General features: G+C 30.1%; 3 protein-coding genes across 5 annotated transcripts in view; all 3 read left to right on the plus strand.

Moving 5' to 3' along the window:
* Nucleotides 1-7,408, plus strand: part of LOC102595902 (acetylornithine deacetylase) — a 52,942-nt gene extending 45,534 nt beyond the window's left edge. Inside the window, exons 11-13 of one of the 3 annotated variants that reach the window (XR_001474081.1) lie at nt 6,845-7,137; nt 7,178-7,234; nt 7,275-7,408. The gene's annotated coding sequence lies outside the window, so the exon portion shown is untranslated. Of the gene's footprint in view, nt 1-6,844; nt 7,235-7,274 lie in introns of all 3 variants that reach the window. The other 2 variants (XR_001474082.1, XR_001474080.1) reach the window with 2 other exon arrangements.
* On the plus strand, nt 86-7,408 carry LOC102596574 (acetylornithine deacetylase-like). Its single transcript, XM_015311103.1, has 11 exons — nt 86-481; nt 569-813; nt 899-1,007; nt 3,830-3,968; nt 4,041-4,098; nt 4,192-4,209; nt 4,309-4,585; nt 4,681-4,714; nt 4,839-4,958; nt 6,845-7,234; nt 7,275-7,408. Exons 1-9 carry the CDS (start codon nt 161-163, stop codon nt 4,943-4,945), a joined length of 1,308 nt encoding a protein of 435 aa, XP_015166589.1. The 5' UTR covers nt 86-160; the 3' UTR covers nt 4,946-4,958; nt 6,845-7,234; nt 7,275-7,408.
* Nucleotides 7,409-13,036: 5,628 nt separating this feature from the next.
* Nucleotides 13,037-13,754, plus strand: PYL1 (abscisic acid receptor PYL1-like). The gene has a single exon (NM_001297630.1). It carries the CDS (start codon nt 13,059-13,061, stop codon nt 13,752-13,754), a length of 696 nt encoding a protein of 231 aa, NP_001284559.1. The 5' UTR covers nt 13,037-13,058.
* Nucleotides 13,755-15,857: the final 2,103 nt, after the last annotated feature.

The raw sequence follows: 15,857 nt of genomic DNA on the forward strand, positions 1-15,857 counted from the left end.
CACGTTTTACACGATACATATATTATGTGGACATGGATTTTACAAGAGTATCCAAGCCAAAAGAATCACGTAATATAAAATGAACCAACTCCCATACATATTGGTACCATATCAAACTTAGCTTTGTGAAAAGAAGCACTTTCATTCCCATATTATTAATATGGCTGATGTAAAGCAGATTTTGGGCGATCTAAACAAGGATTCATTCGTAGCTCTTATGAAGAAAGTGATCGGCGAGTCGAAATATGTACAGAACAATCCACCAGACCTTATCCCGGAGGAAGACAGGATTGTGAAACATGTTCTTGATATCCTTAATCCATTTAGCAACAAAAATGGCGGACCACTGATCATCAATCATATTGCTTATACTCCTAATAGGGGTAACCTTATTGTGGAGTATCCTGGTACTGATCCAAAAAAAGTTGTGTCTTTTGTTGGAATGCATATGGATGTTGTTCCTGCCAATCCTGATCAATGGGTAATTTAAGTAAATTAATTACTTATAATTTTGGTATTGCGGTTAGCTTAATTGTCTTAACATGCATAATTTTGTGTGTATGATCAGGCATTTGATCCGTTTTCATTGAGCGTTGATGGTGATAAACTTAAAGGACGTGGAACTACGGATTGTTTAGGTCATGTGGCTCTTGTCACTGAGCTTATGAAGAGTTTAGCAGAGACGAAGATAAAATTGAAATCGACGGTGATTGCTATTTTCATAGCGAGTGAAGAGAACGCATCTATCCAAGGGATTGGTGTGGATGCATTAGATAAGGATGGATGGTTTGATAATTTAAAGCAAGGTCCTCTGTAAGTATATATGCTATGGTATAAAATTACGTTGCATAGTGAATTTATTTATAGTATTTATATATACGTGTGTGTATGTATATAGATTCTGGATTGACACAGCTGATAAACAACCATGCATTGGTACTGGTGGTGTTATACCATGGAAACTTGAGGTATTCGGAAAGGGTTTCCACAGTGGTCTGCCCAACAAGGTACTCTTTTAAACTTAATAAATACCACACTACATCTTCTTGTTATTACACAAGCAAATCTCGAAAGACCAAGACAAATAAGAAATATATTATAAGAGATATAAATACTTAACGTGGTTCGGTCAACTAACCTTCGTCCACAAGAGGAGATGAACAATCCACTTCATAAAAGAGAGTACAAAATATAGAGCTCCCACGAATTCTCCCTCTACACAAAATTATTTAGCCGGGGTGGACGTTCGGTTCTTCGGTTCGGTTTTATCAAACTTTGGTTAGGGTCCTCGATTTTTTATTTTAGAAAAGTGTGCACCGTATACTAAATCAAACTAATTCGGTTCGGTTCGGTTTTTTCTACTTCAGTTTGGTTTAGTTCGGTATTTTTAAATCGGTTTTTCGATGTGAATGAAAAATAAAATGAGGACAAAATCAAAGTATAAGATACTAAAAATTTAAAAATATTTCTAAAGAATATGTCTCGCCATTAAACATTTACTTTGCACTAAAAGGCTATATTTATCTTTGTCAAGAACATTGTGCATCCAACTACTTCTCGAGAAAAACAAGGACGAAGATGGATTCTTTTACATAACGTACATTGATAAAAATATGTTTTGGTCCTCTTGGGAATTAATAGTTGAAGTTAACTATTGAATTGTACATTTCTTGCTACTTTGATTTATTCATGAATAATTAAATTGTTAGTTGACTCTTTATTTTTAGTTAAGAGAATGCCCATATATATATATAGTTCTTTGGTGTATATATATATATATATTATTTTTTATAAAAGTTCGGTTCTTTGGTGTATATATATATATATATTATTTTTTATAAAAGTTCGGTTCTTTGGTGTATATATATATATATATTATTTTTTATAAAAGTTCGGTTCTTTGGTGTATATATATATATATATTATTTTTTATAAAAGTTCGGTTCTTTGGTGTATATATATATATATATTATTTTTTATAAAAGTTCGGTTCTTTGGTGTATATATATATATATATTATTTTTTATAAAAGTTCGGTTCTTTGGTGTATATATATATATATATTATTTTTTATAAAAGTTCGGTTCTTTGGTGTATATATATATATATATTATTTTTTATAAAAGTTCGGTTCTTTGGTGTATATATATATATATATTATTTTTTATAAAAGTTCGGTTCTTTGGTGTATATATATATATATATTATTTTTTATAAAAGTTCGGTTCTTTGGTGTATATATATATATATATTATTTTTTATAAAAGTTCGGTTCTTTGGTGTATATATATATATATATTATTTTTTATAAAAGTTCGGTTCTTTGGTGTATATATATATATATATTATTTTTTATAAAAGTTCGGTTCTTTGGTGTATATATATATATATATTATTTTTTATAAAAGTTCGGTTCTTTGGTGTATATATATATATATATTATTTTTTATAAAAGTTCGGTTCTTTGGTGTATATATATATATATATTATTTTTTATAAAAGTTCGGTTCTTTGGTGTATATATATATATATATTATTTTTTATAAAAGTTCGGTTCTTTGGTGTATATATATATATATATTATTTTTTATAAAAGTTCGGTTCTTCGGTGCACCAAAGTTCTGAGACCCTTACACCGAACTGAAGAACCGAACTTTTAATAAAATAACACCTACACCGAATCGAAAAACCAAAACCAAAGAATCGAATTAGTTCGTTGGTTCGGTTTTTCTATTTTTTAGTATTTATGCCTACCCCTATCTAAGACTATATTGTGAATGCTATTAAGTTAGAAGGAATAAACCTCTAGACTTAGTATTTTTTGTTTTGAAAAAGGAAAACCCTAGGGTGAATACCGAATAAAAACATGAATTTGTTTGCTTAAAATTGTAGTATTATAAGCTTATCTATAATGTGGCTCTCCAAGACAGTAGAAGGCTTTTAATTGGTATCATGTAGGACTTTTTAAGGTTGTGATGTTATCTTAGAGATATATATAGATAAGAGTAACTCAAGTAGGGGTGGGCATAAATACCGGAAAATCAAAAAACTCAACTGAATCGAACTAATTTGGTTCTTCGATTTTTCATTTCGATGTCAGTGTTATTTTTTCAAAAGTTTGATTTTTCGATTTGGTGTAAGGGTCACAGAATTTAGGTGCACCGTAAAATCAAACTTTTATTTAAAAATAAATAATATATATATATATATATATATATATTATTTATGGCATTTTCTTAACTGAAAATAAGAAGACAACTTCATTCATGAACAGATCGAAGTAGCAACAAATGCACAATTCAATAGTTAACTTCAAATATTAATTTCCAAGAGGAACCCAAACATTTTTTTATCAATGTACATTATGTAAAGGAAGCCGTCTCCGTTCTTGTTTTTCTCGAGAAATAGTTGGAGGCACAATATTTTTGACAAAGATAATATAATCTTTTAGTTAGCACAATAAGTGTTTCATGGTGAGACACATCATTTCTTAAAATAGTTTTAAATTTTGAAATATCTTATACTTTGATTTTGTCCTCATTTAATTTTTCTTTCACACCAAAAAAACCGATTTAAAAACACCAAACTAAACCGAACAGAATTAATTTGGTTTGGTATAAAACCGAAAACTGAACCGAACGCCCACCACTAAACTCAAGTACTTTAATGCTCAAGCACAACAACCTTTCTCCAACCCTTGTCACAATTTTCATTGTTTGGTTTCATAATGTGCATGCCAATATTTTCGTTGTTGCTTTTCCTTTATTTTTTAGACCTGAAGATCACATGACATTGTTTAAAATGTTAGACTAAAATTTTCAATGGTTAGGCTATCAATGCTTTGGAACTTGGTATGGAAGCACTGAAAGAAATTCAAACCCGCTTCTATAGAGATTTCCCTCCCCATCCTAAAGAACAAGTCTACAAATTTGAGGCACCATCCACCATGAAACCAACTCAATGGTTTTGTAAGTTATCAAATTTTGAGCATACTCCAATTGTTTTTATGAATTACAGTAGTAAATTATTTGCTCATGCAGATCCTGGGGGTGGAAACAACCAAATTCCTGGTGAGTGCACTATTTCTGGAGATGTTAGGTAAGTTTAGTTTCTTCTTCAAATTAAAGCCTTTTTGTAATCATTCATCAAATGATAATAGTATCTAATTACAATTCTATATTTTTTTTGTAGGTTGACTCCATTTTACAAGTATGTATTATTCCTTTATAAACAAGATTAAAATTAATGAACAATCAAATCTCTTGAAATTAGTAGACATTCTAACAATGCAATATCCTTCTTTTTCAGTGTATCAGATGTTCTAAAGAAATTACAAGAATATGTTGATGACTTGAATGCAAATATCGAACAACTTGATACTCGAGGCCCTGTTTCAAAATATGTTCTCCCAGATGAAAACATAAGGGGCAGTATGAGTATAAGTTTCGATGAAGCTTATTCTGGCGTTGCTTGTGATCTCAATTCTCTGGGGTATAAAGTACTATCCAAAGCTACCGAAGAGGTAGTTGGATATGTAGAACCATATTCTATCACTGGTAGTTTGCCATTGATAAGAGATCTCCAGGTTTGTAACTTTTCTTTCAAATTAAATCTTCTTGTTTGCTTTTATTGTAATTATAACATGCACTTATTCATTACTCCTATTTAATTTGTTTACAGGACAGGGGTTATGATGTTCAAACTACTGGTTACGGTACTATTTTTTCGTTTTTATCATTCTAAAACAATCTTAGTTCAAGCACTGGTCGACCCTCCATGCACGGCCTTTTATGCTCATAGAATTAATTGAGATTATTGCTCTATTTTGTGAAATGCAGGCATTATGGATACATACCATGCAGACAATGAATATTGTCTACTGTTTGACATGTCTCAAGGTTACCAGGTCTTTGCAAGCATCATCGCACAGTTGGAAGATTATTGATGATATATATGAGGTTTGTTTACATTACAATTCTATTCTATGATTGGTCTATAGAATTACGTTTTTGATGTAATACATGAAAACTAGAACTACTTTTTTAGTGCACATTAGAAAATACTAAATTATTTGTTGTATCTTGGGAGTAGGATAACACAAGTATATGACTAAGTCTCTTCATATTCTACTTAATAAATTGATTCGAAGACAATGCTAGATATAAAAAAGATAGAGTGATACTTGCATGCGCTACTGTTACATCAATCTATATGAATTTACGATAGTTAAGTGGACTAATAAGGTAATAATGTATATGTTTATTAACTATGATTAAGGATTAAAAATATAACACTTCAGAAATTTTAAGACTAGATCATATCGTAACTAATAGATCAAGAGGAGTTTAGAAATTCAAATCAGCAAATTTTAGAATTTACAAACGCAAGAGAAATCACGGACCGTAGATGATACTCATAAATCAATTTCAAAGATTTGATTTTCAACTCGAGTTTTATAAACTCAAATCACGGGTTGTGGATCTAACTACGGACCGTGAATTGGCCTCGTGAAATGTTGTGCAGAAAAACTTAGCTATTAATTTTTACTACAAAACATTTTATAGACGGATTCTACAGACTGTTGATGAAACTATGGGTTGTAGGATGGTCTCGTGTATTGAACTTCAGAGACTGTTAATATTGGTGTATTTAACGGACGGCATCTATGGACCATAGATGGAACCACACACCGTAGATGCCCTTGTGGATCCTTTAGATAGTTTTTCTTTCAAGATTGTTTTAGTCTTTTTACTCTTCTAATTCCTATACTACGTCGTTTTGGCTTATCCTAATTATTAGAATTAAGGAAAAACCAATCCACTTAAACCCCTCCCTCAACGCCTAATACTTAGAACAATCAGATGTTGCGATCAAACTCATCTTAAGCAAAAATTAGGGTTCCTCACCTTCAAGTTCAATTACAAAATTCTCTTCAAGTGTATTTCTTTTAGGTATATGAGAATTCATCAATAGGTATCCTTTCACTCATTGATTTTCAAGAAAACCTTATATCTTCAGATAATTAATTTTATAGAGTAATAGGATTCTTATGATTATTATGAATTTTGAAGTAACTCATTTCCTCTCTTTACTAATTCATAAGCATATATGTTTTTCCATGAATTTTAGTATGTTTACTTTAGTACATATTCATGAGCCCTCAGAACAAGTAAATTTTATGCCTTTGGACTTGTATATTTTAAATTGCATGTTTTAGTCAAGATATAGAGGGTTTTCATGATTACTTTATTCTTTGTTATTCAATTCATATGCATAAGATGCTTTGAGATAACGTGTCTATTATTTAGTAATCATCAATTTTCAGTAATCATGAGTTATTCAGTATTATTATATTTTTAGTATAAATTTGGTTGGGAGTATTACGTAGTACTGAGTGGATGAAGGCTCATTGTCAGGGTCAACTAAGACCTTTAGTAGCAATTTCTAAATCCCAAAATTACGTATCACCACAGGGCTATTATCAATTTAGTGGTACAATGTCAGATCAGATTAGTTTGTATACCCTGACACGGTATGTTGATCCCTTTTTATGGTAATTAAGCATCGAGCTCTGTATCTAGCTCACATGGTTATATTTCAATTTTAATATCTGGCACAATTTAGTTTTCTCAGATATTGCATGACTATGTATTTAGTTATTTCAGTCCAGTACTTATCAGTTGTACATTATTTTACTTAGTCATCATTGCATTAGTTCATGCTTATCAGTTCAGTCCTTTAGATTTATCTTGTTAAATTTATTAGACATGTGATGCATGTCCCGCATATTCAGTACATTTAAATCACTGACCGAAAACTCTCTGTGCTATGTTGTTTTATATAGGTCCGAACGTCCAGCATCCATCTCGATGTTAGTACGATCCCTGGCCAGCTTAGTTGCATTTTCGTGAGTCTTCATCTTTCGAGGACAACCTCTATGTTTTGATTTCAGTTGTTTATGTCTTTAGTTTTCAGACATCTAGAGTTAGCTGAGGGCTTGTCCCAGCAACTCATCTTAATAAAGGTTTTCATACATCTAGAGTTAGCTGAGGGCTTGTTCCAGCAACTCATCTTAATAAAGGTTTTCGACATCTAGAGTTAGCTGAGGGCTTGTCCCAGCAACTCATCTTAATAAAGGTTAGCTGAGGGCTTGTCGCAGCAACTCATCTTAATAAAGGTTTTCATACATCTAGAGTTAGCTGAGGGCTTGTCCCAGCAACTCATCTTAATAAAGGTTAGCTGAGGGCTTGTCGCAGCAACTCATCTTAATAAAGGTTTTCATACATCTAGAGTTAGCTGAGGGCTTGTCCCAGCAACTCATCTTAATAAAGGTTAGCTGAGGGCTTGTCGCAGCAACTCATCTTGAATAAAGGCTTTTAGACAGCCAGTCACACATTATTATCAGCTTTATGTTATCTCCAGATGAACTCGCTTTTTGAGTATATGACCGAATTTTGAAGTATTGTTTTTAACATTCGAGACTAGGAGCGTAGTCTTGAAAGTGATAGTTATATATAATTGGGTTAACTGTATGTAGAGGTGAAAGGTACTAGAGTTTAGTTTCTTTGATTATAAAGTTATAATCTAAATATTGCTAGAGTTTCGTGAAGTCAATTTTTGGAGGTAAATTATATTATAATAACATTCCGTTCTCTGGGCCAGATTTCTAAACTTAGTATTGTTTGAGGGCTCATCCTGAATTCAAAAAATGGGCTTTTGGCAATTTTAACTCCTAGGAAAACTTGCTTCAAATTAAAGAAATAATTGAAAATCACATTGTTTGGCAATTTCTTGACATTTATTCTGTCTTCAAAATATTTTTGCATAAATGTGTTCTTTGTTTTCTGCCCCAAGGCCTAGCTTGAGTGGCAAAAGGTGGAGGATTTGTGGCTTAGGTCGCAGGTTCAAGCCCCACACCATGCAAAGCGAAGCCCGGTATTTAAGTGGAGAAGGGTAGAGGGGCGGGTCCATCATCCACCGAATTTAGAAGGCTGTGATTGATCCAAAGGGCGGGTCACAGACAGATTTCTCGGTTATAAAAAAAAAATGTGTTCTTTGTTCTCTGAGGAAAAAAACAAAATCTTCATTTCCGATGCATTTCAAATGGGAAATATAATTTGAACTCCCGAATTGTAAATCGTAGTATGGTTCCATTAACATGAATCCAAAACTCATTTTCATTATCCTGATCTATTTCTTGTATAGGTGAATTTGTCACATATAATTCTCCAATTCCTGCGTAGTGGGCATTCAATTGGTTCGGTTCAGTTCAATTTTTTGTTTCACTAAAACTTGATACAATATACAAATGATATATGTGTTAGGTTTACAAAACATATATTGTGCAGAGAACTATAAAAATAGAGATACATATATCATATTTGAAACTTTTAGTTTGGTACTTGTATTAGTGTTATTAATTGTCTCAGTGATACATATCTAATAAGAATTGATACATTTTACAAATATCATATTTTGGTAATTTACAAAACTTTAAAGTGATAAAACAGTTAACCTCTTCTCCGAAATTCTTTGTTTGGAAGAATTGCCTTGAGCCACTCCTTTGTCTTTGATATCATGGGTGGAAGGAAGTATCTCCTTTGCCCTTTTTCGATAAACGTATCTTTGAACAATTCATTCATTTTAATCGATACATGTATCTATTGTATCGACTTCAATTTTTTTTATTTATAAAGTAGTTTTTCATTCAATTCTCAAATTTTAACAGGGTCATTACAAAACTTGAACCTCAGAATGACTAACCAAATAGGGTTTCAATTCCCATTTTTGGGGTCTACTTTAATTTTGCCTTAAACTATACTCCCTCCATTTCATATTAATTAAATTTTTGAGGTGTTTCACACCATTTAAGAAAAGTAGATTAAGACATAAATTGAACATAGATTTCCATTTTTATCCTTATTAATTTTTGTCAAATTTATTGAAGTCATCTCATTGAAAATCCAAATGAAGGGTAAAATTGAAAGAACACTCTAAAAGTAGTCTTGAAAACTGAACAATTAAGTTAATTTGAAAAATGAAAAATGCCTCAAAAATTCAATTAATATAGAATGGAGGGAGTATTAGTTTATCTAAAAACAAATATAGAACTTCAATTTAAACTGTCATCCTAGAATATTCTGTTTATATTAATTAATCTCCGTGGATCAATTTTACTTAATTAAGTCCATATTATATATTTATACTTTGTCATACATGACCGCACCTTCTAAAATAAAAAAATATAAGAAACTAGTGTTGATGTTTATTGGCAATAATGTTCTAGCAACTACATACTCTATTCAATATTATACGTCACTATTTCATGCAATATTATAATTATTTGGCAACAACGACAAAATGGATTGCGTTTGAGCTGGAGTTAGATTCAATAAAATTCAATAGCTTTAACATTGACGTTGTGTTTATATTTGAAAATATTTAATATATATGACGAATTTAGTTTATTTCTTTTTCTAAAATTTAGAATCAATAAGCTTAAAGTTTTAACTCGTTGATGATTGCTTTATGCTGAAGAAATCTCATGTGTTACTGACTTTATGTTATGATAAAATAAAAGGATATCGAGAATAGTAAAAAATAGAATTCACACTATTTTTCTGTTATGTCAAACATTTTATATAAAGCTTTTTAGTTGAGGGAAATGAATAATAAAAATTAATTAAGAATAATTAAATTTTCAATACTTTAATTTGAGATTTTCATAGGCAAATAAATTTAATTACGTCTCAATACAAATCGAACACTTAATAACGTCCAAGTTTTAACTTCATTGACCGCATATAGGGGTGTACATGACCGGGTTGGTTCGGGTTTTTCAAATATACAAACCAAATCATTTTGTGTAAAAATTTTAAATTATAAACCAAATCAAACTAATAAAATTCGGATTTTTTCGGGTTTTTCAACCTCGGGTTGGTTCGGGTTTTTCAAATTTATAAACCAAACCATTGTGTCGAATTTTTAAATTTATAAACCAAACCAAACTAATAAACCTCAGATTTTTTCAAATTTTTAGATTTTTTCCGTAAAGTTTGCATACAAACATATAGTTAACCTGTCCTTCAAATATTTCTTTAGTCCAACCAAAATACAATTATCTAAGGTGTTTATTAAAAATTAACACAAAATATGAGATGAGTACTAATGACACTAAAATATTCAATAAAAAATAATAATGAAATCATCATATAAAATAAATATTGCAAAGTCATAATGAAAATGATCATAATTTAAAAGTACTAAATCATGCTAAAATAAGTATTAGTTACATTACTAAATATTTAAGGAAAATTAAAATTAGATTATGTAAACCAATGTAAAACTAAAGAACAAATATTCAATAATATTGTCATGCTTAGTGTTGAATTGATTTTCTTTTTGCATTAGTATTAATTTTGATTTTGACTTAAGTTTTATTATAATTATATTATCAACATCTATGAACTATAATCTTTATTGGACCATTTCGAATTCTAAGTTTTAAACTTGAAATAATATATTAAAAGATAAAAACTATGAAATAGTATAAGAAGTATTTTAAAATTATATCAATATAAATATTTTTATGTATAAAATAAATTTTAAAATTACATATATAATGTCGGGTTGGTTTGGTCTCGGGTTGTTTTTTTTTAGTTAAAACTAAACCAAACCCAAATATAATCGGGTTTTTTTTTCAATACCAAACCACTAGTCGAGTTTTTTGTTCGATTTGATTCAATTTGCGGTTTGATTCGATTTTCGGTTTGATTTTGTACGCCCCTAACCGCATATACCAATAAATTAATCCTAATTTTCAGCAGCAAATCTAGCCTGTATTAATTCATTATGTATTATCAACCAAGGGAATAGAATAGTAAACAAACGAAAAAAGAAGAAAATATCTTGACTAATTAGGATGATTAACTATACATTTATCAATCACGATGGGCAAACGATTCCAAATGCCTGTTTTTTTTAATTTGCTTATTATAAATTAATTAATTAGCTTTTGGATGAAGGGAAAAGTATAATACTTTTATGCTGGTTTTTATTTATTTATTTATTTATTTATTTATTTATTTGGAATTTATTGTGCAATTTTTGTACTGGATAATTAAGCTAAAGGTGGTTTGCCTAGCTGGAGCATCCGAGGAGTGACGTGGACGCCAACTCTTCACTATAATTCTATAAAGAGACGAAAATATTTATTTCTCTATTGACAGCCTTAAAAATACTCATTTACTTGACTAACTGAACTTAAACATATCCTCATTTTGTAACATGAGTTAAATACACCCCTAAATTCTCGTCAAGTTTAAGAGTGTTTTCAACACTTCTCTCGGATTTTTATTAAGACTCCATGCTCCTACAAGAGTTTGAGACTACTTGTTATGTCATGTGGTAGATCGGGGTGTATCTAAATATAGTTAGTCAAATAAAAGACTGTTTTTAAAATTGTCAATAATTCGAGGACGAAACTACTAATTTGCACCAAGTTCAACATGTTTTTCAAAACTTTTCTTAATAATTAATGAATATCACTCACGGTGCACCACAAAAAATATTGTATAAATTAGTGACAGATTAATTTTGTATGTAGTTAAACCATAAGATTCATTGCTAATCTTACTTAACCACACATTATCAAATTTTCTATTAACCATGAGGAATTTAACGATGAAGTTCACAGTTGATTTTAGTTCTTGCCTCAGGGATTATCATAAAGAACCTAAGTATATAGATTATTATTATTTATTTATTTTTTAAAAACTAATTAAATCCAAGCCAACTAGATTATGTCAAGGGTTTGGCGAGGATTATCTCTTTTTATTTATTTATATTTAAAAGAAAGTAGCATAGTGAATGAGTTAGGTACTCTACAAATAGGTGATTATATATAAAAGAGAATATAAAAATTCCCTTTTCAGAGGCCGTAACCGGCTTCAAGGTTAAATTTTTATAAGTTCAAATTTTGAGAAATTAATATTGAACTTATTAAATTTTAAAATTATAAAAATTTGTATGGGCAGAATGTTTGGCAGTAGGTTTCAAGATGAGTTATGCAAGTATTAAAATTTGTATAAGTAATATCATATTTATTTGCTAGTTTGGAGGTAGTTATCATGAAGATATAAGATTAATATGATGCTTAGTTTATAATTTAGAAACTTACATAATTAATGTATGTTTATAATATAAGAGAATCTATTTCTTATTTTATGCATGATAAATGATAAAATAACTAATACATAAATAACTAAATTTTGAATTTAATAATTACATAAATAATATTAAATTTTTTGGTAATTAATTCATTCAGTATATTTCTACTATTATTTAACTTTATTTAGTTACCAAACGGCCAGACAATAATGGTAGAGAAAGTGCATTTTTATATCCTAAAGTCAAAAGGAGTTCGTCATGGAGAAACTTTGTGAGTACTAATTTGAAGCCAATTTTTTTTTTTTTTAAGAAAACAACAGAAATAAGCAAATACTTATAATAAAAAAGTAAACTAAGATAATGAATGCGATTGACTTATGAAAAATTAAATTGAACAAAAAAAATAGAGAATGAATTCTGGGCTTGACTTTGCAGATGGCCGAGCTGGCAATCAATTTGTTTCAGACAAAATGGCAGGAACCCACATGGCTTTTCATTATTTTTTCTAATTCTTTATGTGACAAATTTTCCTGCACCCCACAATTAGTATTTATAATAATAAAAATAGTATAACTCTGACTTTAGGCTAGCACATTAAAGCCCAGACTAGATATTCCCTACACAATGTGAGCGCCATTAGTAGAACTAGTGATTAATAGTATAAAGTTGAACATGTAAATAGTCGATTCAAGCTTAAATCATATAAAAGAGTGTGTCTATTTGTTTGATTTCATCTAAATTTATTTATGTTTATTTTAAATATTTTTAAAAACTTGATTTTCCTATTTTACCCTTTTTTCCCATTATCTCACCCATATATATAAACAAATAAAATCTCTCGCTTTCTCCATCTCCATTTCTTCAATCTCCTTCCTCTCTCTATTTCTTCAATGGATAGTAAACCGGAAACGTCATTAGACAACGCGGTTCATCAACTATCTGAACCGGGTTCCCAAACCGGTTCATCTCCAACAACAATTACAACCCACCACTTAACGGTTCCACCCGGTTTAACTCCGGAAGAATTCCAAGAGCTAAGTTCATCCATCGCTGAGTTCCACTCATACCGAATCAACTCGGGCCAATGCTCTTCCCTACTCGCGCAACGAATCCACGCGCCGGCCGATACCGTCTGGACCGTCGTCCGCCGGTTCGACAAGCCACAAACGTACAAGCACTTCATAAAAAGCTGTTCGGTAGGTGAAGACTTCTGTATGGCCGTCGGATCCACCCGTGACGTCACCGTCATCTCCGGTTTACCGGCCGCTACCAGTACCGAACGGTTAGATATATTGGACGATGACCGGCACGTTACCGGATTTAGTATCATTGGCGGAGAACACCGGTTGAGGAATTACCGGTCAGTTACGACGGTGCATGGATTCGAACGCGATGGAGAGATCTGGACGGTTGTTTTGGAATCGTACGTTGTAGATATACCGGAAGGGAATACGGAGGAAGATACACGCCTTTTCGCTGATACAGTTGTGAAACTGAACCTTCAGAAATTGGCTTCTGTTACTGAAACTTTGGCTCGTGAGGCCGGTAATGGTGGTGGTGATAGTAGTGATGTAAGTCACAGGTGAATTATGTGATTTATCCAAACTATAAAAAAAAAATGTGTTCTTTTTTCTTTTTTTTTCGTTCTTTCTATTGCCTTTTGCCTTTTGCTTTTGCCTTTTGCCTTTTGGGGTTTATGTGTTTGACAATGGATTAATTAATAGAAAGAAAGATTTCGATTAAAGGTAATTAAATTTTCACCGTAATTTACTTATATTTATCTTATTTTTTATTACCTTGCTTTGTAGGATTACATGAATTATAAAATTGTTTATTATATGGCATATTTGTTAAGTTTGTGCTTTTGATTGGATCATTTCTCCAGTTATTTTTTCCCCACATATAGTAGCTATTTGTCCATTTCCATTCACCAATTATTTGCTCCTAACGTGTGTTTGAAGTAACTTTCTTTGCTTCTTTTTTTATGTCAACCAATCACTTTGTTAATATTGATACTCCATTAATCATACATGAATAATTGTATCTGACATCAACCTACCTAATTCCGCTCATTGACGGAGTCAAAATTTTCAAAAATATTTTTCTACTAAATCTATTTGCGTTTCCATAGTCCCCACTACTAATTAGATGGGTATGTGTTAGGTTGTTGAGTGTCAAAATTATAAATTTCGTTGTTAAGTATATTTAAGATTTAATATATATGTATATTTATATCTTGAAGGGTATGTAATTGGTGTCTCTATAGTCTAAATATAATTTACTATGCTATGGAGTTTTTGTAATTCTTTTGGTATAATTGAATATTTCTAAGGACTTTTTTGCATATATATTCCTGCTAAAGTTTTTTCAAGAATATTTTCTGAAAAGTTTTTCTTAAAGTTATCTATTTGAAGAGCAGTTTGTGTTTTGCTGACTGTTTTGGAATAAAAAAAGTTCTTAGAAAATTATTACTTTGTTTGGATTCCAAACAATGGTTAAAAGTAGTTGCTTAAATATACTTGTGAACAATTTTAGTTCTTTAAATTTGTTAAAATTGAATCGTTTTAACTTCTATCAGATATTTTAATATTCTATCAATTACATGTGAAAGAAACTATAAAAAAAATAAAATTTAACCAGAAATAATAAAAACGTTCTATCGTATCTTAGAAATTACATCAAATTCTAAAAAATATATCGAAATAGCATAAATTACAAAAATTACACCTTAAAATATGGATTCCTACTTTTTCATGGTTCTCATCAAATATAACTGACAAAATTTTAATTCATTCAGAAATCAGAACACTCCAAAAAATTATCTTTTTTTTAACTTTATTTTATTTATCAGAAATATAATTTAGTTATGTTACCAAATAAACAAGGTTTACTTCTCTATAGAACTTGTTTAGAAAAAGCATTTTGCGGCTAAATGTGAAAGATACTCAATTAAACAACAATAAAAGGAAATTAATACCCCAAAGGGAAAAGAGAATCAAGAAAAATACCTAAAAGGAGAATAAAAAACAGACAGGAGAAATTGTTTAAGGATAGTGCTCAGAGTGGATTAGTATTCTCACCGTCTCATATTAGTCCTTTATTTTCTTCATTACACGCTTCTTAAAAAAATTTACAAATAAAAAGCATAATTTTACTTATTTACTCGTTAAGAAACTTTTCAAATTTTTTATAAACTTATTTACACTTTTTTTAAAAAGAAATAATTATAAAAATAAAATGAAATAAAATTAATTAATTTTATGTTAATTTTATAAATTAATAAGTAATTTAAAATAACTATTTTTAATCATATGAACAACTAATATAAGAAAAAGAAAGTAATGTACAACATAGGCAGGTGGAGTTCAAATTTCAAGGACAAATATCACTCAAACATGAGAGTCACTATCTTTTGTCTATCAACCTTATGGTATACCGTCTTTTGTGATGACTAAACTGGTTTGAAGGATAGTCTTCTTCATTAATGATTCGAGATTGATCTCATTTTAATATTTTTTAGGTCAAATCTATTATATAAAACTTCATGTCTAACGTGTTTTATATCTTCTGTATGGTTTGTAAGCTGTGACAAATATGATAGTGATTGTGGATTTTTTAATTATTTAAAAAAAAAAAAAAAACTGTGATATACTTCAACCTATTGGACAGTTTTTCTTTTGGGTAGGGGT

This window comes from Solanum tuberosum, unplaced genomic scaffold, assembly GCF_000226075.1.
Source record: "Solanum tuberosum cultivar DM 1-3 516 R44 unplaced genomic scaffold, SolTub_3.0 scf00144, whole genome shotgun sequence".
Taxonomy (NCBI): domain Eukaryota; kingdom Viridiplantae; phylum Streptophyta; class Magnoliopsida; order Solanales; family Solanaceae; genus Solanum; species Solanum tuberosum.